Source organism: Psammomys obesus, unplaced genomic scaffold (assembly GCF_907164565.1).
Source record: "Psammomys obesus unplaced genomic scaffold, mPsaObe1.curated_primary_1811, whole genome shotgun sequence".
NCBI lineage: Eukaryota > Metazoa > Chordata > Mammalia > Rodentia > Muridae > Psammomys > Psammomys obesus.
Genome location: NW_026596034.1, coordinates 1,353,049 through 1,380,204, shown reverse-complemented (window position 1 = coordinate 1,380,204; position 27,156 = coordinate 1,353,049). Strand labels below are relative to the sequence as shown.

Genomic DNA, 27,156 nt, shown 5'->3' with positions numbered 1-27,156 from the left:
TGCTTGTGTAAGAAAGCAGGCTGGGAAGCCATGGGATCAGAGCAGTGAGGAACATTCTTCTGTGGGTTCTGCTTCAGTCCCTGCCTCCAGGCTCCTGCCTTAGGTCTCTGCCCTCAGTGATGAACAATGATCAGGATGTGTCAGCCAAATCAGCCCTCTCCAGCCCAAGCTGCTTTTGGGATGCTCTTTATCAACGCTATGGAAAGCTAGGACAAGAGGAGAAAGCCTTTAGCCCCAGCACTCAGGAGGCAGAGGCAAGTGAATCTCTGTGAGTTTGATGCCAGCCTGGTCTACAGAGTGAATTTCAGGACAGCCAGGACTACACAGAAAAACCCTGTCTCAAAGCAAGCAAACGAACAATGAAAACAAAGAAAGGAAGAAAGCTAACACAATACTGCTGTTTCGGTTGTCCTGCGGAGCATATAAGATCCCCTGGAGCTGGAGTCATAGCAGTTTGCTTCAGGGAACCCAACCCAAGTCTTCTGAAAGGTCATCCAGCGCTTTTTACCTCTGAGCAGTCTCTCCAGTTCCTCCAGTGCGTTCTTTACCCCTACAACATGGCCGCACATTAACCAACCTGCTTCAAGGGTTCGTGACTATTAGTGGCCACTTTGGATAGGGAGAACCCATACATAAGGAAGCAGTGGACTAGTGCCAGAGATTGCAGTTGTGAGGCCTGGGCTGTAAGGCTTAGGTTTTTACTGCTTCCAGGAGCATGTCAACTAAATGGAATTACAGCATCAACTGGCTGGGTCAACAAGTTTTAGATTGAGCATCTACTCTGTGCTAGGCGCTGTTCCGTGTTCTGACTTGTCTCCCAGTGGGCATACCCTTGCTCCATGGAGCTCAGAGCCCAGAGACATTTAACAACCTCCTTATCCTGGCACATACCTGGCATTTCAGACTTTGGAGGATGAGGCAGGAGGCTCTCCAATCAGACTAAGCGGGGGTTACATAATGAGACCTTGCTGAGTAAAAGGATGGGGAAAGTAGTGCGAGGGGTCCTAATACTGGACGAGATGAATAAATGATGTTGGAGAGGCCGCAAGGGTAGGAAAATGCAGAGTTCTCTTAGGTCATGGTGGTGGGGCGTGACGTGTGACGAAGACGGTGGCTGGCTTCCGCGCTACGGACAAAATAAGCTGAGTCAGGGAAGAAAAAAAATTCGAGGTGGGGCATTCATTAAGTCGAACCTAACGAAACTGCCACTCTCATGGGTCGAAAGAGTCGCAACGTGCAATTTCATGGTAATTCCGCATATGTAGAAAAGATTGGGGTGTCTTAGCTCGCAGCTCAAGAGGGACCTCAAGGGCACAGCCCACAAGCTAGAAGGCTGCTTGCCCCGGTCGGCTCTTCAAGCACCCAAACTGTAACGGTTGCCCAGAGAGGTTTCGCGGGTTTCTAAGGTCACACACCTCAGAGAAAGTCCACCCGGGTGCTGACGCGCCCGGAAGCGACCCTCCGTAAACAAAGCCGTGTGTAGGCGCAGCCCCAGCGGCTGGGCTCGTAGGCCGGCCCAAGGGGGCGGGGGAGGAATGTTGTGAATGAATCTGGGACAGCCCCGAAACTCCTCACAAGGCCGAGCCCTGCGGTCCCCTCGCTTTGATTGGTTCATACCGCCCCGTGATGGACAGCGCCTCTCCCTGCGACCTTTTATTGGATGCTATCTAAAAGATTGACGTGGAGGTAAACGAGTAAGCATCAGCTTCTCGGAGAAGAGTGTGCAAAGACAGCCAATGGCGAGGGAGAGGTAGGGCGGCGGGGGCGGGGCCCCGGCTGAGGAGGCAGCGGCTGCGGAGACGGCTTCATTGTTGTGAAGACTCTTAAAGGGGCCGCGTCGCCCGGCCGGCGGGCCGGATGGAGCCCCCGGCGGCCAAGCGCAGCCGGGGCTGCCCCGCGGGGGACGAGCCCGGGACCGGGGCCCGTCGCAGCCGCCCGGAGACGCTGCTGGACCTCAGCGCCAAGCGGGTGGCCGAGAGCTGGGCCTTCGAGCAGGTGAGGCCCCCGGCCTGCCCCAGGCCTCACACCTCGCCCCCTTCCCAGCGGCCAGCCCCACCCCCCGGGCCCCGCACCCCGAGCCCCTCCACCCGCTTCCCTCCTTAAGAGGGACACCTGCCCAGAGACCCACACTGCTCCCTTCCTGCCTTACAGTCCCTGTCCCACCCTCCAGGAAGAAGACCCCCGTCTCTGTAGGGCCTACACAAGACACCCCTGTATCCCAGTACTCCAGCCGACTGTGGGACAAGAGGCAGGGTCACAGAGAGAAGGGCTCTGTGCCCCTCCTCCCACTCCTTCCCCCTCCCTTAAGCCATTCCAGAGCCAAGATTCGGATACATAGGCAAGGGCACCAGGAGCCCTTACTCTGTGGCTTGTGGGTGGAGCCCCGAAAATCCCTCACCCCATCTTAGGGTCCCCCAAGGAGATGGGAAGGTGCAGGGCTCCTGTCAGTCCCATACAGGCGTCTTTTAGTCTTGTGCTTTGCTCCACAATTCTGGGTTAGGATGGACGGGTTTGGACTGACCATGGTTTGAACAGGCTCTGATTCATGACCGGAAAATCCCTCTTTAGTCATCTGCCAACTGTCAGGAGCCCAGTCACTGACTCCCCTTCTCCTAGAAACCCTGGTAGGGCCCCTTTGCTTGTTCAACCTGTGTGACATGCGTGGAATAACCCCAAACCTGTCTACAGGACTCCCACAGATCTGCCTCGGCCCAGCCAGGCTAGGAGAACTCTGGAAAGCTTCTGGAGCCCTTTGGGAGTTGTTCTCACTTTGAGGAAACTGGGGCACAGAGAGGTTGAGAAACTTGTCCAAAGTCACCCAGCCAGCGACTAGCCAACTCAGACTGGAACACAGCCTCACGTAGCTGTGTTCTAATCCTTGGAGGCCACAGGGGATGGCAGGATAGCCCTTCCCTCTCGGAAAAACACCCAGAGTGGAGCTATTCTTGGGAGTTTGAGCTCCTTGTTTTAGGGGTCCTGAAGAGATGAGTTTGTTTCATCTCCTCTGAGGCAGTAACGCTGACCCCCTCAGGTTCTGAGGCAGTGATACCAACCCAGTGCTGTGGTTTCAGCATCTCATGTCCCAGTGAGGATGAAATGCTATCTCCATAAGGGACTGAACAGAGGGAGGCCTAGGAACCCGTGTCCTTGATCATTCTTACCCTCACTCAAATCTAACTTCTTATCCCCCACAAAGCCTGAGCTGTAGGAGGGCTTTACCCCAGACCCTTGGGACCTGGCTGTAAAAACTTCTAGAACAGTAACTATGAGCCAGGCACTATTGTAAATAATACTATTGTATTGAAAGCTGTTTTGTTGCTGGGGGTTTCATTGTGTTCCTCAAGCTGGTGTTGAACTACTTGGCTAAAGTGCAGCCTCCCGAGTAGTTGGGATTTCAGGCTTGGCTCACTTGTTTATATTTTATCTTACCAATCAACATAGGTTGGTTGATTCTTATATTACTGTTTTATACTTGGGAAAACAGAGGCTCAGAGAAGTCAGGTGGCATCCAGGGTTGTGCTGCTTGTAAGTGGCAAAGCCAGGATTCTCTCCCAGGTTTCTAACCCACCAGCTTTTCCTGCAGGTGGAGGAGCGGTTCTCTCGGGTGCCGGAGCCGGTTCAGAAGCGCATTGTGTTCTGGTCTTTCCCACGAAGTGAGCGGGAGATCTGTATGTACTCCTCACTAGGCTACCAGCCCCCAGAAGGCGAGCAGGACACCCGGGTGCCGTTCACCCGTGGGCTGCACTTGCTGCAGAGTGGGGCTGTAGATCGCGTTCTGCAAGTGGGTGAGTGAGGGGAGGCAGGGAGAGGGGCTGGGGAGCCACCTGCTCTGAGGTCGGTGGGTAAGAATGCTGTGCCATTCTCCAGGCACAGCACTGGGGAGGCAAAGGCAGGTGATGGAGAGGCCAGCCTGAGCTACACAGTAGGATCCTGTTTCAATGGGGATGGGAGGAAAAGGTACTAAAGGTAGGCATATGGTAGACCTCAGAGATCAGGACTTAGGGGCACCTCAGGGTGAGGCAGGTGAAACAGAAAGTGCGGGTAGAAAAAAACCAGGCATTGGCAGGAGGACCCAAGTAAGGGAAGAGAACTGAGATGGAGTTCATTCTGGGCTGGGGTGGGGTGTCCTATAAAAATTGAGACAATCTTACAATTTGAGCTTCAGGCTGAGCTTGCAGACAGTATTGTGAGCTGAAGGTAAAAGGCAGACTTCAGACAGCTGAGCTGAAGAATGGAAGAAGAAGTGGGGAGACAAGAAGGAAGAACGGTCCCAGGGAGGGCCAGAGGGCTAACCATCGGAAGGGAAGTTCCCGACCTCACGCAGAGGGCATCTGTGATGCAGTGGTGCATACCAGGCCAAGGGGCAGACCTGTAGCCCCAGGGCTCAGGAGCTGGGACCAGAGGGTCTGGAGGTCATGACCAACCTGGACGAAACAGTGAAACCTTGCTTCGAAAAACCAAACAGTGTGGTGGCACATGCCTGAGGCAGAGGTAGATGGAGCTCTGTGAGTTCCAGGCCAGCTAAGGCTTCATAGTGAGATCTTGTCTCAACAACAAACAGAATGATCATAGGCCTCAGTGATCCAGGTAGAAGCTGGTCACACAAATTCGGGGACACAGAGTTTGAGGCTGAGGCAGCCATGTCCTGAGAGAGATTGTGATCAAAGGTTTGCAGCCATGTGTAGAACAGTAGAGTGACTATAGTTGACAAAAATTTATTGTGTATTTTATAAAGAACTAAAAGGAAGAAGATGGTAGCTTCCAAACACAGAAGTAATCACTGTTGAAGGAGCAGGAAAAGCCAGTCACCCTGTTCTGATCATCGTGTGTTGTGTACCACATTGAGTTACCACACTGTACACCATGAGTGTATACAATTGTTGAGCGCTGATGAGAAAATGACTGAAGTTATATATATATGCGTGTGTGTATGTGTGTGTATACATATATATGTGCGTGTGTATACATAGCACCGATTGAATAACAAAATAAACAAAAGCTAAGCCCATGAGGGGTGGGCTCGGAGAGATCAGCTGTCAGAGTTGACATCACACCTCAGGACTCTAAGTCAGGCTTAGGAGCAAAAGTTAGAGCTGGAGAAAGCAAACTCCAAACTTCAGCCAGTGGACCTAGTAGTTCTGAAGTAGAAGGAAAGAAAAGGACCAGAAAAGGCTGGATTTGGGAAAATGGAGGAAGATGAGGGAAAAGGCCTTAGGTCTAGCATGGAGCTTAGAAGATTGAGCCAAAACATGATTAGGACTTTATCCTTGGCTGCTTATTATAACTACTCATGGTTCAGCTGTGGTGACCCTGTGTGGCAGCCTTTATACCCCTTCACCTGGGCATAACCTAGCCATAGGCCCCATGGTCACCCCTGGTATGAGGAAGCCATTCCTTGCATGACACAGGTTTCATGACACAGGCTGCCCAACCAGTCGGATGAGCCTGACAGACACCCAGGACTGCCCAGGACTTGCTCCATCATCCCCTTGTCCTCAGGTGCCACAGGCCTTCGGCATGTTCTCAGGAAGTTTAGAGCTTTGGAAGCTTGGTTGTAACCACGGCAACCCAAGGGCTGGTGAAAGCATTTCAAACATTGTGTCAACACTGCTAATACTATTTATTGATCATTGGAATAGGGACAGAGAAGCTTACTTGATGAAGTGCCTGCTGTTCAAGCATAAAGACCTGAGTTCAGATGCTCAGCATCCATGTACAACCCTGGGGTGGTATTTCATGTCTGTAAACCCCAGCACTAAGAAGACAGAGACAAAAATCTCCATAGCTAGCTTCATGTTCAAGGAGAGAATGTGTTTCAGAAAATAAGGTGGAGGCCAGCATAGTCCTGGCACTCAGGAGACAGAGGCAGGTGGATCTCTATGAGTTTGAGGCCACCCTGTTTTACATGGCCAGTTCGGGGACAGCCAGAGCTACACGGAGAAACTATGCCTAAAAACAAACAAACAAATAAACAAACAAACAAAGTGAAGAACAATGAGGCAAACACCCCCCCCCCAAAAAAAAAAAAGAATAAGGGTTTGTTTGTGACTTAACTCTATGTCAAACCATTCTAAATGCTTGCCATGAGTAATGCTTGTCATTTAGTTATTAGACCTGCCTGGGGAGAGCATTGTTGCGGCCTGTGGACAGATGGTGAAAACTGAGGCATGAATGATTCGCCCTCAGTTTCTCAACAGGGCTGTGCATCCAGATCTTGCTGGGATGATACAGTCTCTACTGTGTGTGTTTTATCTTAGGGTTCCACCTGAGTGGGAACATCCGAGAATTGGGGGCCCCAGGAGAGCCAGAGCAGGTCTACCGCGTCTCTATCAGCTTTGACCGCTGCAAGATCACATCTGTGAGTTGTGGCTGTGACAACCGAGACCTCTTCTACTGTGCCCATGTGGTAGCACTGTCCCTGTACCGCATCCGTCACGCACACCAGGTGGAGCTGAGGCTGCCCATCTCAGAGACTCTGTCACAGATGAACCGTGATCAACTTCAAAAGTTTGTGCAGTATCTCATCAGTGCCCACCACACTGAGGTGCTACCCACCGCCCAGCGCCTTGCTGATGAGATCCTCCTGCTGGGTTCTGAGATCAACCTGGTTCATGGTGAGTGCAGGAAAGGAGGGACTGTGATGCAGAGGCCATCGTGCCCCGCCTCGGGGGAATCACACATCTAGAGAGAGGCACATCATGAGGTGTCTGACCCTAGGGCACCCAAGCAGTAGAAAGAAGGAAGGTGTGGTGGCTCTGGCCTGTCATCTCAGAACCAGGGAGGCTGAAGTGGATTGGAACACCCTGCCTCATGTTGAGAGAGAGAGACATGAGGCAGTGGGCAAGGGAAGAAGGGTGCAGGCCCAGTGTGAGGTGCTCCCACACGGGAATCCCAGGGTAAAGGCTTAAGGTGGGTGTCATGATGAGCCATGGATGGATCTGGGAGATGCTGGGAAGGAGGGTATGCTGATGGTTTGTTTGGCTAGAATGGTAGGAAGGTAGCAGGTAGATGAGTAGTGGGTGGGAGCTAGGGTGGGTCATGGGGTACTGGGTGGGTTCTAGGAGGTTATTTATCATTAGGGTGAACCGATGTCATGGAAGAATTTTGGGATGAGCAGATGGGTAGCTGAGTCCAGTGGCAGGTGAGTGGGGCTGGCCATTGGAGGGGAAGATGGGCAGCTAGGTAGAGATGGCTTTTATGGGACTCTGAAAGGCCAGTGAGTACCCAGGCATGGTGGCACACACCTTTAATTCCAGCTCAGGAGGCTGAGGCAGGTGGATCTCTGTGAGTTTGAGGCTAGCCTGATCTACGTAGTGAGTTCAAGGACAGCCAGAACTATAGAGTTGAGACCTGTCTTATAAAAAAACAAAAGAAAGAAAGCTAGACAGACAGACCAGTAGGTGCATACACCAGGGACTGATGGGTAGGTATTCTAGGAGGAACATGTAGGAGTGATGGGCTTGAGGGGAAACATAATTTGTGAACCAGAGTAGCTCAATGGATGGCAACATGGCTGGCTGGTGGATAAATAGGAGGGTGGGTATTTTGACTGGGAAGACAAGGAGAAAGGTGGGCAGGTGGGGTCATGGGATGAGCATATACATCGTAGGTGGATTGGAGGCAGTGAAGTAAGTGGTCTAATGGATGTGGGTGTGGAGGGACTGGTGTGGAGGTGAACCAGGGGATAAAAACTGGCTTAATATGGATGGGTGGTGTCTGGTTAAGAAGATAGATGAGTAAATGGATGAGTGGCTGATGTTTTGTAGAGATGAATGGATACAAACAGTGTTTCTGTAGGTGAATGAACTGAGTGCCTGACTGAGTGAGTGGAGGGGCTTGTAGTCTTTGGGACAAATCAGTGGATGGACAGATGGAGAGACCAATGGACAGATGTATTGATGGTAGGATAATTGAATAAATGAGTGGGTGGAGGGACAAAAGGATTGGTGGTGAGCTCATAGGTGGATTGCTGGTGTGAATGGACAGGCACACTAGTGGGTGTTGGTTCTGATGGGATAGATTATTGATTTTGGAGGAGTGGACAGAGGAAAGATTGACACCCTCTCCCACTCTACACTTGTCTGTTCACTCGCAGGTGCCCCGGATCCCACGGCGGGTGCAGGCACAGAAGATGCCAACTGCTGGCATCTGGATGAGGAGCAGATCCAGGAGCAGGTGAAGCAGCTGCTGTCCAATGGTGGCCACTATGGGGCCAGCCAGCAGCTGCGCTCCATGTTCAGCAAGGTGCCAGGGCTGGGGGTGGGCAGAGCAGAGGTCCTGGCGCAACTTTCCCTTTCTTACCGCCTGCTTCTCTGCACAGGTGCGGGAGATGCTGCGGGCACGGGACTCTAATGGAGCACGCATGCTGATCCTCATGACTGAGCAGTTTCTGCAGGACCCTCGCCTGGCCCTGTGGCGACAGCAGGGTGCTGGCATGACAGACAAGTGCCGGCAGCTGTGGGATGAGCTGGGTAAGGCCTAGAACCTGGCTTCTATTCACATTAGCATCTGTGCTTCAGATCTTCCCTCCACTTAACACTACTAAGTACTGCCAACATGCTGGCCACCCTACTGGGTGCTGGAACTCCCAGAGAGAACAAGGCACAAATCTTTGGCTCTACTGGAACTAATATTCGATGGGGAAGACTCATGGTTAGTATTATATGGTTACGACTGGGAAATGACTCAGTGGTTGCAGGGTCACCTAGTAGGTGTGAGACCCTGAGTTCCAGCTCCAGCCAGTATGGATGGATATGTTCATGAATGGTGGGTAGATGGGAGGATGCTTGCTTGCAGAGATGCTTAAGTGCTGCATAGCTTTGTCCCTTGGTGTCCTTGGAAAATTGGTCCTAAATCCTCCCAAGACACAGACATTTGGGATGCTCAAGACCCTTAAATAAAACTAGGCAGTGTTTACAGAGAATCTATACCTATCCTTTCTGTACAGCTTTGTTTTGATTTTGATAGAGTATCTCAGGATAGCCCAGACTGACCTTAAGCTCACAGTGTTGCCAGGGATGACCCTGGGTTCCTGGTCTTTCTACCTCTACCTCCCAGGTCACCATCACAAATGGCTGGATTGATTGATTGATTGATGCTGAAAATAGAACTCCAGGCCTCAGGCCTGCTAAGCATGTACTGCACTCCTGAGCTGGGATTCAGCTGGCCCTTTGTGTTCTCTAAGTTACCGCTAGTGACTTAAAGTACAAGGTCAAGGCCACAGAAATAAATAGTTGTCATTGTATTGTTTGAAGAATAATAACAGCCTGCTCCTGTCCTGCTTTTGTTCTGTTTTGTTCTGTTTTCTCTGTGTAGCCTTGGCTGTCCTCAAACTCACAGAGATCCACCTGCCTCTGCCTCCCTGAGTGCTGGAATTATAGGCTTGTACCACCGTGCCTTCCTGCTCTTTTTTTAATCCTTTCAACCCTCATCATGGTTAATAGAAGCAACAGATGATGGATCCTAGAATGTGAGCTGATAGTTTTAGGCCAGGCCACAACTTAGAGTTTCCCAAAGCTAAACAGTGTCTTGAGCTTTGTTGGGCTCCACCAGTGTAGCAGATAAGCAGCCAGATCTGTCACCAAGGGGCTGGGGCGCAGCCAGTGGTCAGGTGTTTGTGTGGCAGGAACGAGGCCACAGGATTGTACACAGGCACTCAGTTATTGAACACATAGGAAGGTATTTGAACAATATATCTATGGGCAGTTTTTGGTTTTAGATGGTCTCATGCTGTACCCTAGGCTGACACCACAGTCCTGCCTAGCCTCCTGAGTGCTTGGCTACAAGCATGCACAACCTTCAGCTACTCTTGTTTCTTTGAACTTTGTATCATTTGCATGAGTCACAAAATATTCTCCTTTTTCTTTTTAATATTTTTTTCTCACCATTCAAAAATGTGAAAATGTGGCAGTGCTAGTTGGGAATTCCTATAGTACTAGCACCTTGGAGGCTGAGACAGAAGTGTGAAGTTCCAAGCTAGCCTGAGCTACAGGGTGAGACCCTGCCTCAAAACAAGAGCAAAGACAAATCTTATCTTAATATTCAATTGACAAGAGATTCCAAGGGGCAGCAGGGGGAGGGAGGGACTGGGACAGATTGTGGAGGCGGAGGCAGGCGGATCTCTATAAATTCGAGGCCAGCCTGAGCTACAGAATGAATTCTGGGACAGCCAGGGCTACACAGAGAAATCCTGTCAAAAAAAAAAAAAAGTGGGGGGAGAGAGAAAGAAAAAGGAGAAAGAGATAACACACAGACATGGTAGGCAGCAAACCCTGGCTTGAGCCCTGACGAGCTTGCAGGCAGACTAGTGGAGTTTCTTTGCTATACTTCAGTTTTTCTCTCTCTAGAAGTTACATTTATTTATATTGTGTGTATCTATGTTGGCATACCACACTGCACACATGGCGGTCAAAGGACAGCTTTGTGGGGTTAGTTGTCTCCTGTGTGTGGGTCCAAGGGACTGAACTCAGGTCATCAGTCTTGGTGGCAAGCACTTTTACCCACTGTGCCCTCTCACTGGCCCTATTTTATTTCTTTTCCGTAAATGTGAGGAGAAACTGAGCTGCAGCCCAGGTTCAGGACACATGCCCAAGCAGCAGCATCGGTTTGTCAGCCTGTGTTAATGATGTTGGCCTGGATGCTGAGCCTCTCTCTGTTCTCCAGGAGCTTTATGGGTCTGTGTCATTCTGAGCCCCCACTGCAAACCTGATGAGCGGTCAGGCTGGCTGCAGCTGCTTGGCTCGTGGGACAAGCTAGATGTGTGCCCCCTGGAAGAGGGCAACTACTCCTTTGACATCCCCAGCCGACAGCCTGCTTTGACCTCCAGGACAGGTAGGGGAGGGGCCCTGCCACCTGTTTCCAACAAAAACATCCCTACTCACGGCAGCACCGCCTTCTATCATAGCACTGTGCCCCCGGAGAGAGATGAAAGAAGGCTCTGACCACTGGTTGTCCTCCTAGCCAGAGGGAGCAAGTGCCAAGCAATGACACCTGGGGACAAAAGTAATGACACTGTAAGGACAGTGCGATACAGTGCTTGATGGACCTCCAGTTAGCAAAAGATGCAGTGAGAAGATGGATAAGAAAAAGGGTAGGAGTCCAGTAAGAGAGGACAGTGATGTGGGTATGGGTGAGACAAGTAAAGAGGGAGATGGCAGAAAAACAGCAGAGAGATTAAAGAGAGGCAAAGAGACTGAGGAGAGAAGGAACAAGAATGGGCAAGCAGGGAGGAAGGAGACTTCTCTGACTTGTGTACCAGCGCTGTGACAGACACTAGCCCCACTTTCCCTTTGAAGATTTGCTTCAAGAGTTCACATGCATCACCTGCCTGGGGTGGAACTCATGGCTGGCAACTAGTGGGAGAAGCTGGCTATGACTTGACCGCCAGCAAGACCGCCAGCACCAGCATTATCACATTGGGCACCTCTCCTGCAGGCTCAGAGGATGAAGAGGAGGTGACAGGCACCAGCCCCCGCCGGACGGTGTTCAGCCGAGCACTGCAGGCTGGAGAATTGCACTGGAATGACAGCCACCTGCAGAGGATCCTGGCCAGTGATTCCTGTGGCCCCAGCCTCACTGGCAACATGGGAGGTGACAAGCCAACCTTTGACCCTCAGGGCCACCCCATCTGGCTGGGCGAGCCTTTCCCTACTGCCTGTGCACGAGTGGATACTTTGCGAGCCCACGGTTACCCCCACAAGGCTCTGCGGCTGGCCTATTCCATAATCAACACCCTGCGGCTGCAGCGGCGGCACCAGCTCGATAGCTACAAGCAGCAAAAAAAAGGTGCGTGGGGACACGGACTCCAGACCCAGGTGCCCAAGATAAACACCAGCCCCATAAGAAGTCACAAAGAGGGTCTGGATTCTATCCCAGCTCCCGCTTCAGTTTCACAGATAGAAAGGATTTTATCATAAAAAAAACACTACTGGTTAAAACTGAAGTGCTAGGTGGTGGGAAAACTCGATGGCTCAGGGGCAGTTCTGTGGTAGAAGTCTTTGTTGATGTCTGAGTCCCAGCAGCAAAAGAAAAAGAACAGAAAAGAATAGGAATTGGCTCAAACTGCTAACAGTTATGTACAGCTCTTGGGCCAGTTCCCAGGAAGACACCCTAACTTGCCACCAGAACCTCTTTTCGTACCTTGCCTTGGCCACCCCTACCCACAGGGCAGTTGCCACAGAAGAATGATGGCATTCCCTTTCTTCATTCACATTTCGTGCACAGGAGACTGGGAAATGTAGACGTGTCCAGACCCTGTAGTAGGCAGGTTTGCACTACATGACTATCAAGAATGGTTGCAGGTTGGAAAGAGAAGCTAGAAGACTGGGCTATTTGATGTAGAATTTGCTCACTTTTAAACACGGGCAGCAAATTGTGTTTCAGATGCAACAAACATGGGCTGAGGGTCTGTTTTATTTGGTAGAGTGCTTGCCTAGCATGCATTTTACACCTTAGCACTTGATAAGCCAGGCATGCCTCCGACCCTAGCACTCAGGAAGTGGAGGCAAGAGAGTTAGAGCTTCAAGGTCAGAGGTCAGGGCCCACCCAGACATGTGAGACCCAGGCTCAAAAGAAAAGAAGGAAAAAGGAAAGAAAAGACAGGGAAATGGCGCACTAGTTAAAGTGCTGACTGTGCAAGTATGAGAGTTGGAGGGTCTGAGTTTGTATACCCGTTACCTGCAATAAAAGCTGGGCACGTTGCTAGGTGTGACAGGCAGGTCACAGGGCATGCTGGCAGCGAGTGTAGCTTAGCAGGTGGGCTCCAGGTCTGAAGGGTCACTGAAGAGCCCCTGTCTCTAAAGATAGAGGTAGCTGGAGGAGGACTCCTAACCCTGAACTTTCCCCTCATCATATGCCTGGGGCAAGCACACACATGTGCAGGTCCATGTACCATATGCACATAAACGTAACACCAGTCGCACTGAACGAAAGGAAGACAAGCTAGGTGGTGATAGTGCACGCCTTTAATCCCTCAGGGAGGTAGGGGCAAATGGAGCTCTGTGAGTTCAAGGCCAGACTGCTCTACAGACTGCTCTACAGGACAGCCAGGGCTACAGAGAAATCTTGTGTCAGAAAGAAAGATACCGTAACTAAATCTGGAGACAGGAAGCTACTGGCTGAGTTCTCAGCAATGAAGCTGGTGAAATGAGGGGTATAAGGGAGGAGAAGGCTCAAGAATGGTGGAGTCAGAGCTAATCTCTAGGTGACTCGGGAACAGCACAGGGAGAACTCAGAGGCAAGGGTGCATCATTCCGAGGTCAGTGGATAAGTAGCCCTACAGGTGTCTTAGGAGAACTTTTTGCCTCTGGGTGGGCCTCAAAGCAGTTTGAGCTTGGCTGCAGAGATGTGGAGGGGGTCAGGGTAGGAGAAGAGAACACTGATTTGCATGTCTCAGGAAGACGAGGTAGGACGAGGTAAGACGAAGTAGCCTGGCAGGTAGGACTGGGAGACTGGGTGTGGGAGAAGAAGCCTCCGGAGCTTGGTGGGGGGGGCTGAATAGAGCCTGCCTCTTCCCTTTTCAGAACTGCTCCAGAAAGGTGCTACTTGCGTCACAAGCACTGAAGGCTGGGTGGGCCATCCCCTGGATCCCATTGGCTGCCTCTGCAGGGCACTTCTGGAGGCCTGCCGCGTGGAGGAGGAGCCTCACAATCTTTTCCCAGGTACTCACCCTGAGAACCCCAGCAGGAGGGCCTGCACCCACTCTGAGCCAGATAATGTAGGTCAGATGGCAAGCTTGGTAGCTTTGGCTGTGCGCCCTACCAGGGCCAGGAGCCAGTAGCCTCTCCTCGAAGTCAGGGGGCCACTGGCCAGGGCTAAGAGACGTGGAACTCTCCCGGAACCTCTCTCCACTACTGTTACCAAGCTTGGGACTGTAGAAGGGGGAGGTGTTCTGGACCTCGGCAGCTGTGGACGTGTCTCCCCAGATTCCGCCCCAGAGAAGCGAAAGCTGGCGTACCAGCATGTGCCAGTGCCGGGGAGCCCTGGAGAGTCCTACCTGGCACTAGCCCTGGAAGTGGCGCTGCTGGGGCTGGGGCAGCAGCGGGCCCTGCCGGAGGGCCTGTATGCCCAAGACAAAGTGGTGCGCAACGAAGAGCAGCTGCTGGCCCTGCTGGAGGAGGTGGAGCTGGACGGGCGGTTGGTGCAGGTGCTGCGCAAGCAGGCTGGGCTGCTGCTGGAAGGTGAGCGCGCTTGCAGCCAGCCGCTGTAGCCCTGTGGGACCGGGTGTGGGGGTCTTTCCTCCAGCTCAGTCCGCTCAGCCTGTGGTCCAAAGGTGCCTGACCTGTCAAGCCTACCGCACTGTAAACCCCACCCCATAGTGTAGCCCCGCCCATTGTCTGGCCCTGTTGTCTTCTTGCTAAGTCTTCTTCCGCTTTTGCTGTTGCTGGGGTAGGTGTGCCTCCTCATCCTGTAGCCTCATTCTCCACCACACAGTGTTGCCTAGGCACCCCTCTTTTCTTCCTCTCCTCCACCTTCATCTGGAGCACAGGGATAGTGGAGACTGAGGTCACCCTGTCCCTGTAGGAGGCCCTTTCAGTGGCTTCGGAGAAGTGATTTTCCGGGAGAGCGTACCCATGCACACCTGTGCCCGATACCTGTTTGCTGCCCTGCTGCCCCACGACCCAGATCTGGCCTTCCGCCTGGCGCTCCGAGCCATGAGGTAAGGGCGGGAGAGGGAGTAAAGGGCCGGGAGCTAGTGAGTCTTCCCGCAGCGCATGCAGCAGGGTGTGTGTTTCACTGTTAAATCAAAGTGTCTAATATGATGAGCTGGAGAATGATTCACAGCTACAACCGCAAAGGCTGTCCACGTGCAGGCTTTTCTAGGAGGCTTTGTCTCAGTGGAGGGTTAGGGTCCCACCCTGGGGCATGACTCAGCAGTGCTAGGCTGGCCTTGTGTTCTAAGGTTGGGGTCAGTGCCAAGCATTGCCCATATACACACGTGCTTCTTCAGCAGTTATATTTCTGTTCATGTGTAAAGTATGTCTAGGTTAGTGGCAACATTAAGTCATTCAACAAATGCTTCTGCCCCAGCTGGATCAAGTAATGTGCTGGTGGTTGCAAGTGCAGCACAAAGTCGGTGGAGCCCAGGCTGGCAGGGACTCCTTCTGCCTCATGCAGCTGGTGCTCCAGGAGGTGGGGAGAGAACAGAAAAAGGGGTGACTTGGACAAAAAGCTGCAGTTTTACATGTGGGCTTCAAGGGAACCTGGCAAAAAAATCACTGAAGACCCTGGAGGGGAGCAGAAGGGCCCTGTGGGTGGGAGGAGTGCTCCACGCAGTGGCTGGGGCTGGCCGGCAGAGCCTGGTGGCCACTCTGGGCACACTTGTCCCCAGCGCATCTGCAGGGTGACAGCGTCATTTTCTTCCTGTGGAAGCTCATACAAAGGAAACGCAGCCTCTGAGCTCTCCATAGGCCTGTGGTCGGAGCCAGTGAGAGGAAGGGGTGACACGGCGTGTGTCTACACACACCTCCCCCTGTCACAAGCTACCGGTTCCCAGAACAGCTAAGCAGTACCTGGTCTTCTCTGATGAGGTTTGGTTTGTTTTGAAGCAGAGTCTGTCCTTGAACTCATGATTCTTCTGCCGGCACCTGGGATTACAGACATGCACTACCACACTTAGCTAAATGCATTTTCTTTTTCTTTGTTTTTTTTTCCTTCAGTTTTTTTGTTTGTTTGTTTGTTTGTTTTTGTTTGTTTGTCTTTGGTTTTTGTTTTGTTTTGTTTTGTTTTGAGACAGGGTTTCTCTGTGTAACCCTGGCTGTCCTGGAACTCGCTCTGTAGACCAGTCTGGCCTCCAACTCAGAGACCCACTTGCTTCTGCCTCCTGAATGCTGGGACTAAAGCCATATGCCACCACACCTGGATTAAATGCATTTTCTTTCTTTATTTTGTTTGATGGTTTTTTTAAGACACTGTTTCTCTGTGTGGCCCTGGATGTCCTTGAACCCACAGAGATCCACCTGCCTCTGCCTCCAAAGGAGTGTTTCCATCTCCAGGCCTAAATGCATTTTCTTTTTCTTTCTTTCTTTCTTTCTTTTTTTTATTTATTATTTATTATTTATGTGATGTTCTGCTTGCATGTATACCTGCTTGCCAGCAGAGGGCACTGCATCTCATTTTTGATGGTTCTTTGCCATGTGGTTGCTAGGAATTGAACTCAGGACCTTTGGGAAAGCAGCCAGTGCCCTTAAACTCAGGGCCATCTCTCCAGCCCTGCATTTTCTTAATAGTCAGCTATGCTGACACAGGCCTGTAATCCCAGCACATTGAGTCTGAGTTGAGATCTCAAGTTCCAAAACAAGTTGGGCTACATAACAAGACTGGATCTCAAAACCTAGATAGTTGATACATGGTGTGAGAGGAAGAGAATGATGGTAATGGGGAATATGTAAATAATTATAGTTGGATGGATGATAAAGACTGTATGTACTTCGACACCTATGATCCAACTTTTCCCGCCCCTCACCTGTACTCCCCAGCATAGGCAGTGTTTCACCACTCCCCTTTAGAATATCACCTGTTGTTTGTTTCTCTCTCTTTTAGGACAGGTTCTTTCTGGGAAATCAAGGCTGGCATGAGACTCTTTTAAGTAGTTTGTTTATTTTTGCTTTATGTGTATTGGTGTCTTGCCTGCATGTACATCTATGTGAGGGTGTTGGATTCTCTGAGGTTGGAGTCAGACAATTGTGAGCTGTCATGTAGGTACTGGGAATTGAACCCAGGTCCTCTGGGAGGGCAGCAGGGCTCTTAACCACTGAGCAGTCTCTCCAGCCCTTGCCCTGAGACGTTAACCTTGTTGCTTTAGCCTCTGGAGTGCTGCTGGGGCAGGTGTCGGCCACCACACCTGGCTTGTTCCTGGCTCTAGCTCCTGTTCATGACTGAAGTGTGGCATTCCTGCCTGTGCCTGGCTTGTCGAAGTGAATGTAATACCATCCTGTTCCAACCATGGAGCTGCAGGCAGTAGTAGTTCATTCTCTTTATGGCTGAATAATATTCCTTTGTGTGCAGGTGTTAAGTTTTCTGTAGCTGTTCAACGTGTTCCTGGGTGTTGACTTAACATTGGGGCCATTGTGAATTGTGGTGCAGTGCATAGCAGGCACCTTGTGTCTTTGACACTCTGATTTACTTGCTAGGCTGTGTGCCTGTGTTTCTGTTTTTAGTTTCCCAAGGGACTTCTGCTTTCTATGATGGTTGTACTAACTCACATGGCAACAGTGTGTAAGCTTCTGTTTTCTTTTGTTTTGGAGCACAGTACCAAATGCAGGGTGTTGTGCTTACTGGGCAACTGCTCTAATACTGAGCTTAGACCTCAGGACCTCAGTAAGTTCTACTTTCTCCCCATCTTTGCCAGGGTGTATATCTTCTCTGTAGCATAGTAGCCATTAAAGTCCCAGCTGTTTTTTATTACAGTGCTGGGGATGGAACCCAGGGCCTTCGGCGTGCCGGATTCTACCAACTAAGTCTTGCCTCCCCACTCCCAGCCTCTCGCTGGGAAATTCTAGGTAGGGACAGGAGGTAGCAGTGGCAGCCTCAGCTCACTCTGCTTGCTTCCTTCCTGTCCCAGGCTGCCTGTGCTGGAGACAACATTCCCAGCTGGAGAAGCTCACCCCAACCCACTAGACTCCATCGTCAGCAACCGCTTTCCCCGCTGGTTCATCCTTGGCCACCTGGAGACCCGCCAATGTGAACTGGCCTCCACCATGCTGACCGCTGCCAAGGGTGAGAGCAGTGGCCGTTGTCCTGGTGTTCTGGTGTCCCCCTGGCTTCCTCTCCTTCCCTCTTCCATTTCCTACCCACTTTTACCCTTCATTTATTTGCTGTTTTTATTTTTCTTTTTTGTGTGTATGCACGTTACCTGAGTGTGCACCATGTGTGTGCTGTGCCCACGGAGGGCATCAGATCTCTTGGAATTGGAGCTACAGAGAGTTGTGAGCTGCTATGTGAGAACTAGGCACAGCTAGCCATCAAACTCGGGTTCTCTGCAAGAGCAGCCGATGCTCTTAACCACTGAGCCTTCTCTCCAGGCCATTTTTGTTGTAGGACGTGGTCTTACAATGAATCCCAGGCTTGCCTGGAGTGTACTGTGCAGCCCATGCTTGAATCATCATCTTCCTCCCTTGGCCATATGCTCCACCATACCTGCTCTACTCCTTTCACCAAATGGCTTTTCCCACTGCAGCTTGCACATCCTCTGCAAGCACCCAGCAGACTCTTTGCTGAATGCTGGGAGGTGGCGGGGAACAAAACTGTCCCAACCCCATGCTCTGTGAAGTTGCATCAACTATCCGGGGACCCAGGGCTCAGTGTTAGAGACCCTGCTTACCATGTGTGAAACCCTGCGCTACCCTACCACCCCCAAAACAAACAGATGGGCTGCGGAGAGGGTGGCTCATTTGGTAAGGCACTTGCCACACAAGCATGAGGGAGGAGAGGACCTGAGTTCAGTCCCCAGATCCATAAGAAGGTGGAAGTAAGGCTAGGTGCACCTGCCTTTAACCCCAGCAGTTGGGAGGCAGGTGCGGAGGCAGGCCTATTTCAGTAAGTTTGAGGCCAGCCTGGTCTACATAGTAAGTTCCAGGCTGGCCAGGGCTACTAAATACTAAGACCCTGTCTTTGAAGTAAAATATACAAAAGGCTGGGTGTGGTGGCACATACTTGTCACCCCAGCACTGGGAAAGAGGAGCCAGGATCCTCAGGGTCTCTATGCCAGTGATAAACCCTGTCTCAAAGAAATGTGGGATGGCTAGAAAGGTGGCTCAGTGGTTACGAGTACTGTCTGCTCCTGCAGAGGACCAGAGTTCAGTTCCCAGCAGCTATGTATTGGCTCACAGCCATCTTTAACTCCAGTTCCAGGGGACCCAACACATTGTTCTGGCCTATATAAAAAAAAAAAAAATTATATATATATATATACACACACACACACACACACACATATATATACATATACGTATAATACATATAATTATATATATATATATATATTATTATTATAACAACTTTATTCAGAGGTTTGGGGAAAGGTTGGAGAAGTCCACACTGTCTGCTGTCCTCTGCAGGGAAGATCTTAAGTCTCCCATCGCTAAGAGCTAAAATAATATATTTTTAAAAGGTGCACAGTGCCTGAGGAATGACACTCGAGCTTGACCTCTGGCCTCCACATACATGCATGTACACATCCACACTCACATGAACACACACAACATGGACAGTAAACAAGGAGACGATCAGTGCACAAAGAAAGAAGGTACCCGTGTCACATGGGACACTAAAGTAGGCAGCCGTGTCTTTTTTCCCATGGTGCTGAGGGTGGGACCGAGGCCTTGTGTAAGCTAGGCCAGCACTCCGCCACTGAGCCACACTCTTGCTCAACCTGCTGGATGCTTAAATACAGACCCATATGAGGGCAAAGCCATGCTTGTGCCGCAGTAACGAAGTAACAGAAGCTGGGCAGCTCAAGTGTGATTCTCATAGATTAGGAGGCCAAAGTTCAAGATCAAGGTGTCAGAAGGATTGGTTGGCAGTGAGGGTTCCCTTCTTGGTTTACACAGACACTCCTTAGTGGAGGCAGTGGGAGACTGAGGAAACATAAAGTTCTTCCTTGTCTCTGAAGGGTACCCAACCCCTCACAGGGCCCACCCTCTGACCTCATCTAACCTGGTTGCCCATCCCATCAGAGGTTTCCAATTCAAGAATTTGGAAGGAGACTGGGGACAGTTTAATCCACACTTCTTTCAAGGGCAGAGGGGTACAGCCAGTGCAGAGGCTGGGTCACAGCTGTGGAACAAGATTCAATCAGACATGAGGGTGGGGGTGGGGATGGGGACTGCAGCTCAATTGTAGAGGCCCTCCCTAGAATCCTCCAGTGATGGGATGGGAATGTGGCTTGGAGATAGGGTGCTAACCTAGCATGTGTGATGCCCTGGGTTCCATTCCCAGCACTGCAAAGTTATGGTAATGCTAAACAGAAGACTAGTGTGTCTGGAACAGAGTGATGGCAGTATAGAATCTAGAGCAATGGTGACAGCTTTAGTAAAGCCAGCCTCAGGCTGTGGACACAGCTCCTGAGGATCGACGCACAAGGTCGATCTCCTCCCCCTGCAAACATAGAAAACAGCTAACATTTGTGCAGCCTCTTAGAGCTGCTGTACACACGAGGTCCTGTGTGAGAATTGGTGTGACAGGCCATTCAGCTCCAGTTACACTGATGTTCCAACTGTGTCCTCTTTTCCTACTTCTGCCCAGGAGATACCAAGTGGCTGCATGCAGTCCTGGCCTCGGTCCAGCAAAACATCCACTCCCCAGCCCTGCTCTTCAAGTTGGCACAGGATGCTTGCAAGACAGCCACACCAGCCAGCGCTCCACCTGACACCATGCTGCTGGGCATCGCACTGGAGCTTGGTCTGCAGGTACTTCAGCTAACAGCACCAGGAGGGTGCTGTGGCCTGGGATGGCTGAGTGGGTGCTCTGCCCCTGGGGCAAAGGCTGGCATAGGAGTCACACTTCTGACGATGGAGTTATAGACTAAAATTGAGGTGCTAGGAGATCACTATAGGTTTGAGGTTCATGAGTGGGAACCCATCTCCAGGACTGTGATTGAAGATGCAGAGAATCCTGAGGGGCAGGGCAAGGTCTGCAAGCTAATGGATGAGCCACAAGAGGGGCCACAAGAGGGGCTGAGGATGCTGGTAGAATGCTTGCCTAACATGTACAAAGCTTTAGCCTTAGCACCACATAAGCCAGGTGTGTTGGTACGTACCTATAATTCCAGCATTCAGGAGGTGAAGGCAGGAGGATCAGTGGTCAGGGCCAACCTTGGCTACACAGAAAGTTAGAGGTCGGTCTGAGCTATTTGAGACCCTATCTCAAAAATAAATAGATAGATAGAGAGAGAGAGAGAGAGAGAGAGAGAGAGATAGGTAAACCAACCCATAAAGATTGTAACAAGCAAAACTGAATCAGTTGCTGGGTATGACTCTGCAAGTCTGTAGCAGGGTATACTCAGTCCTGTGTTTCAGTCCCAGTATAAAAAAAGAAAGAAATAGAGCCAGAGGTTACCTCTTGGTGCTGTTGTTTAAAATAAAAATCATGAGGCTAGAAAGGTGTTTCAACAGTTAAACTGATTGTTCTTCCAAAAGCTCCATGCTCTCCAGATGGTGGGTGGTGGTACACACACCTTTGCTCCCATCACTCAGGAGGCAGAGGCCAGCAGATCTCTGTGAGTTCAGGGCCAGCCTGGTCTACAAAGTGAGTTCCAGGACAGATAGGCTACACACAGAGAAACCCTGTCTTGAAAAACCAAAAAGAAAATAAAAGAAAACCAACTTCATGTAGTGACACACACCTGCCATTAAGGAGGCTATGCAGGACCTGAGTTCACAGCCAATATGGGCTGCAGACCCTGTCTCAAAAAAGACCAGACAAATAAAAGATGCTAAGACTGGCTCTCAAGGTGGCCCGGTCAATAATGTGCTTGGATGAAAATTAGGTCCCCAGGGTAATTAAGAAAAATTTAAAGCTATAATTGGCTGAGTGTATTGGTGTACCTTTGATCCCAGAATTTTTGAGGCAGAGGCAGGCAGATTCTGAGTTTGAGGCTAGCCTGATCTACAAAGTGAGTTTCATGACAGCCAAGGCTACACAGAGAAATCCTGTCTCAAAAAATTAAGAACCAAAGACATACATAGAGAAATTTGAAAATGTTCTGGAGACAGGCAGAGCCCTGGGGCTTGCTGACCCACCAGTGCATCCTAGCAGGTGAGGCCAAGGTGGAGACTGGAGAGCTGGATCACCGGTTAAGACACATGCTGCTCTGCCAAAAGACCCAAGTTCAGTTCCCATCACCCCTGGGTGACAGCTCACTACCACCTATAACTCCAGTTCTAAGGGATCCAACTTTTCTGGCTCCCAGTGGAACCTGCTCTGACATGCATATACTCTCACATACATACACACATAATTAAAAACAGTTTTAGGGGAGAAGAGTTCAAGACAGTGTTTTTCTGTGTAGCCCTGGCTGTCCTAGAATTCGCTCTGTAGACCAGGCTGGCCTCAAACTCAGAGATCCACCTGCTTCTGCCTCCCTGAGTGCTAGGATTAAAGGCATGTACCACCACCGCCCAGCCAAAACCAAAAATCTTTAAAAACAACTACAAAGTGGGCAGATCCTGAGTAAGGCACACAAGGTTGTTCTCTGACCTCCACACGCACACGAGCATGCTCACAACTGAAGGGACATCTTAGGACAGTTCACACAGTATGAGTCATCATTCCCAGGCTCTAAATAGTTGTAGGGATTGAGGAGCGGGGAGACAAGACCAGAGAGAAGGGACCAGTGTGGCAGAGGCAGGTTCGGGCCTGGAGCCTCAGGACAGGCAAATGTAAGAGGTTTCTTTAGGCTGCGACCCACAGAGGACAAAGGCTGGCAGTCGAGTGCTTTTGCTAAAGGGAAGAATCTTCTGACTTGAGGAATGGAACTTTCTAGAAAGAGGGGTTGGTTGGTTCGTTATAAGTGGGATTTTGAGAGAGAACTTAGACCAAAGCAGTGGTGGTCAGCGTTACTGCAGAGATACTCACCACGCAGTAGATTCTCCTTCAGGATTCATTTTTATTTCTGTGTATAGGTGTGTGTCTGTATGTACATTCAGATGCTCTTAAAGGCCAGAAAAGAGGCCATCCCTTGTTGCTGGAGTTGGGACATGGGTTCTGGGAGCTAAACTTGAGTCTTCTGGGAGAGCAAGCATGTGAACCTCTGAGCCAGCTTTCTAGCCCCTGATCTTTGCTCTTCATGGATACTGAGGGTCAAACTCAGGTTCTCATGCTGGCCTAGTAAGTACTTTAGTAAATGAGCCATATTTCCAGTTTTTCTAGGCAGGGTCTCTCTGTGTAGCTCTGGCTGTCCTAGAACTAGCTCTGTTGACCAGGCTGGCTTTGAACTCAGAGATCTGCCAGCCTCAGCCTCCCAAGTGCTAGGACTAAAGTTGTTTGCCATCACGACAGGTTCATTTTTTAAAATATATTTTTAATTATGTGTGAGTGTGTGTGTGCATGTTCAGGAGGACTTGTGCTGTGTGTATGGATATGTGCATATATGTGTGGGTGCCCTCAGAGGCATCAGATCCCCCACCCTTTGCAAGAGCAGCAAGTGCTCTTAATTACCGAGCCCCTCCTCCCAGTCTGTTTTTATCCCTGTCTCACTGAGCTAGAAAGTAGGGCCAGAGAGATGAGGATTCTCAGCAGCTCTGCCTCCAGCCTCCTTGGGCCTAAGCCATCAGCAGGACTCTGGGGACCCACCATTCCCTTTCCCTTCAGGTGATGCGGATGACACTGAGCACAATGACTTGGCGACGCAGGGAGATGGTGCGATGGCTTGTTAGCTGTGCCACAGAGATAGGTGAGTACCTGGAGGGGCTGCTGAGGAAACCACACAGCCACCAGAAAAACTGGCCCTGCCTGGCGTGCTGTGCAGCCCTTTGACCCCAGCACTCAGGAGGTAGAGGCAGGTAGATCTATGGGTCTGAGGCCAGCCTTGTCCACATAGAATGTTTCAGGACAGCTAAGGCTTCATAGTAAAAATTCTTCCTGAAAGCAAACACATAAAAATAAAACAAAAGCAGGCCCTTCCTTGTCTGTTGCCAGCTCTAGGCCAGTGTGGAGGGAACCACAGGTGGGGTGGTACCCAGTCTGGTGGTTGGCCAGGCTGAAGTAGTTAGGAGTGGGGAGGAGGCTCCAGATGCTAGCCACCACCATGGTTTCCACTCAGTCCAGCCGCTCCTGCTCCTTTGAAAAAGGGAATTTATTCTATCCAGACATGGTGGTGTGCCTAGAACCTGAGCACTGAGGATGTTAAGTCAGGAGTACCCGCAGTATAGACACCCTGAGCTCATAATGAAGCCCTGTCTGAAGACGCCATGGGCTAGAGGTGTGGCCCAGCAGTAGAGTAAGTGCTTGGCGGGGGCAAGGTTCCTAACCTCATCCCCCGAGTGCCAGTAGAAAAGGAAGGGTAGCTCATTTGTTAGAGTGCAGGGCTAGCACACCCTGGGCACATGACTAATCCTAGCATGTGGGAGGTGGAAACCGCAAGACCAAAAGTGGATCCTTAGCCACAGAGCAACCTTAAGGTCAGCCGGGACTGTAGGAGACCTTGCCTGTTGGCTTTAAATTAATTACTTAATTTTATATGTATGGGTGTTTTGCCTGCATGTGTATCTGTGTGCCTTATGTGCACCTGGTGCCTGTGGAGGCCAGACGATCCCTTAGAGTTAGGAGTGGTTGTGTGTTACCATGTAGGTGCTAGGAATCAAACCCAGGTCTTCTGGAAGGGCAGCCAGTGCTCTTAACCAAACATCTCTCCAGCCCCATGTGACCTTGTTTTTAAAAAACCAAAAACAACCAGCTGGTCATGGTGACCCACATCTGTCATCCCAGCTCTCAGAAGGTGGAAGTAGGTGGCTCTCTTGAGTTTGAGTCCAAGTAGAGCTGCACAGTGAGGACCCCTCCAAAAAAAGTCTGCCTGGTGAAGCTGGACGGTTCAGGGCGGGATGGGAAGTGGCAGGGCCTTGCTGCACACACACACACTCTGCTCTGCTCCCTCTCCCTGTACCTAGGCCCACCAGCGCTGATGAGCATCATGAAGAACTGGTATTCCTTGTTCACCCCAGTGGAGGCAGTCACCATAGTGGCAGTGACAGGCACTACGCATGCCACTTTGCTGCGGCTGCAACTGGACACAACCGGGAGAGAGGAGCTCTGGGCCTGCGCCCGCACCTTGGCATTACAGTGTGCCATGAAGGATCCCCAGAACTGCGCCTTGCCAGCCCTGACCCTGTGTGAAAAGAACCATGCAGCCTTCGAGGCTGCCTACCAGATTGTGTTGGATGCTGCAGCCGGTGGCCTTGGCCATGCCCATCTCTTCACTGTGGCACGCTACATGGAGCATAGAGGCCTGCCTTTGCGGGCCTACAAGCTGGCCACGCTAGCCTTGGCACAACTCAGCATCGCCTTCAACCAAGACAGCCACCCCGCGGTCAATGACGTGCTGTGGGCCTGCTCACTCAGTCACTCGCTGGGGCGGCATGAGTTATCAGCCATTGTCCCTCTCATCATCCGTAGCATCCACTGTGCACCCATGCTTTCAGACATCCTACGGCGCTGGACGCTCTCAGCACCTGGTCTGGGCCCACTGGGAGCCCGCAGGGCTACCAAGCCACTTGGGACTGACAGGGCACCACTTTGCCAGCTCCTAGATGCTGCAGTAGCTGCCTACATCACCACTAGCCACTCACGCCTCACCCACATCAGCCCACGTCACTATGGTGACTTCATTGAATTCCTGGGCAAAGCCCGAGAGACCTTCCTTCTGGCACCGGACGGGCACCTCCAGTTCGCACAGTTCTTAGAGAACCTTAAACAGACCTACAAGGGGAAGAAGAAGTTGATGCTATTGGTTCGGGAGCGGTTTGGCTGAGGGACTGCAGAAAACTAGGAGCATGGGGATCCCCCGGCCTGCCTTCCTGAAACAGGAGGCCTTTGGCCACTTCAGGATTAAGTCACAGAAGGTGGGAGGCAGGAGGTGACACCATTCCAAGTGTGTGCCTAGGAGTATGCGGACAAATGGGAGATCTAAGGATCCGAAGCCATACCACTAACTAGATGCCTGCAGAGGGGATGTGCCTGGGCACCCCATAAGCAAGAAGCAAGCTCTGGTTTTCCCAAACTCACAGGGTTAGCTAGGGCTTCCGGAGAAGGGCTGGGAGGCAGAACTTTCCAGAAATTAGCCCTTAAATTCAGTGTAGCAGATCCTCTAGAGACCACCCAGGTGCCTGCGGACTTCACATCAGGTGGTTAAATCCCGAGTGTTTCTCCCTCTCTGCCACAGCTCAGGGGTCCTGCCCCGCCGGTCTGTGCTCCTGGCCCAAGCCGCCCAGCACAAATCAATGCCTCACCCCCACTGAAGGATTTTAAGAGGTCTTGGGCCTCTGCCACATACCTCACCCCAAATGCCCTTGTCCAGCCAGGACCTGTCTTCTCTTGGGCACCAAGGTCACAGGGTAGACTGGGCACAGCTCTCTGCTGCCCAGACCCCACCACTAGTAACTGGATACACAACTCAGGAACCAGGCTGTCCTCCAACCTGTTGTGGGAGGCACAGGCAGGCAGTCAGGGACCCCGTCCTGTCTTCCTCTTGCTCTACACCTCCGTTTGTTTCCTCACTTCCTTAGTGTAGCCATTTCTGCATCTCTCTCAGGCCCTAGCTGCTCACAAAGGCTGCCCTTCATCACAGGCCTTGGCCTGGGGAGGAAGAGAAGGGAGGGACTCCACCCTGATGAACCTGTCTTCTCTCTTGTATATTAAGGAAAAAGTTGGCATCATTTTGTAACTTTTCTTTCCTATTTATTGAATCCTATACTGTATTCTTTTCTCTTTTTTTTTTTAAAGATTGAACAGAACTTCTTTTTAACTTTGAGATTGGGTTGCATTGCCACACACACACCCAGGGCTGGGTTCCATTAACCAAAAACAATTTCCATGTTGGTTTTTGGGCACAGCTTCAAGAGTGGGACAGGGCGGGGCTGCTGGCTTCCTCCAGTAGCATATTGGTGACACAAAGAGCCAGCTCTCACTGGCAGCCTTACTGCTTTACCGTCTGTGTGTCATAACTTCCGTACAAGGCAGGAAGGACACTAACAATGCCCGAACCTACAGACTGCCCGTACGTCCGAGAAAATGACCGCCAGAGGGCGCCTGGCTCCAGAGAATGCCGTTCGGAGCTTGGGAGGTCGCCCCAGGTGCTGAGTGCAGCTGGGGACACCCCTGCGTCCGCGGTGACCTGCCCATTGAACATGTAGGCTCCCTTCCCTCAGGTGGATTCATCCTCGTGACGGTGCCTTGGTCTTCTCATTGTCGGGTTCTTTGTATCTTTAGCCACTGTCTGGGTCACTTTCTAGGTCCGTTCTCCCCTGGGCGGGGGCGGGGTGCCCCGGGTTGCCGGCCGCGGTGGGGCGCCGCAGCAGCGCTCGAGGTGGCGCCCTGTGGGGCTGGCCGCACCTGCTGGCTCCGGGTGCCGGCCTTTGCCGCAGGGAGCCAATCCGCGGCGGACGGCCTCGCAGGATTCTCAGGTGTGTGTGGGCGGCACTCAAGTTGCTCGAAGCTCCGGCACCT

General features: G+C 51.3%; 1 protein-coding gene across 3 annotated transcripts; it reads left to right on the top strand.

Annotated features, from left to right (window-relative positions):
- Window positions 1–1,809: 1,809 nt before the first annotated feature.
- On the top strand, window positions 1,810–26,374 carry Zswim4 (zinc finger SWIM-type containing 4). Of its 3 annotated transcripts, none has more exons than XM_055621547.1 (14): window positions 1,810–1,995; window positions 3,584–3,785; window positions 6,258–6,614; window positions 8,096–8,175; window positions 8,321–8,471; window positions 10,663–10,830; window positions 11,434–11,784; window positions 13,521–13,658; window positions 13,923–14,177; window positions 14,521–14,656; window positions 17,561–17,715; window positions 20,242–20,405; window positions 23,308–23,389; window positions 24,603–26,374. In XM_055621547.1, the coding sequence occupies exons 1-14, from the start codon at window positions 1,858–1,860 to the stop codon at window positions 25,460–25,462; spliced, it is 3,237 nt and encodes a 1,078-aa protein (XP_055477522.1). In that variant the 5' UTR covers window positions 1,810–1,857; the 3' UTR covers window positions 25,463–26,374. The 3 variants fall into 3 exon arrangements, with proteins under 3 accessions (XP_055477522.1, XP_055477521.1, XP_055477523.1); XM_055621546.1 differs by having other exon boundaries at window positions 8,096–8,244; XM_055621548.1 differs by lacking the exons at window positions 1,810–1,995; window positions 3,584–3,785 and adding an exon at window positions 3,927–3,966 and having other exon boundaries at window positions 8,096–8,244.
- Window positions 26,375–27,156: the final 782 nt, after the last annotated feature.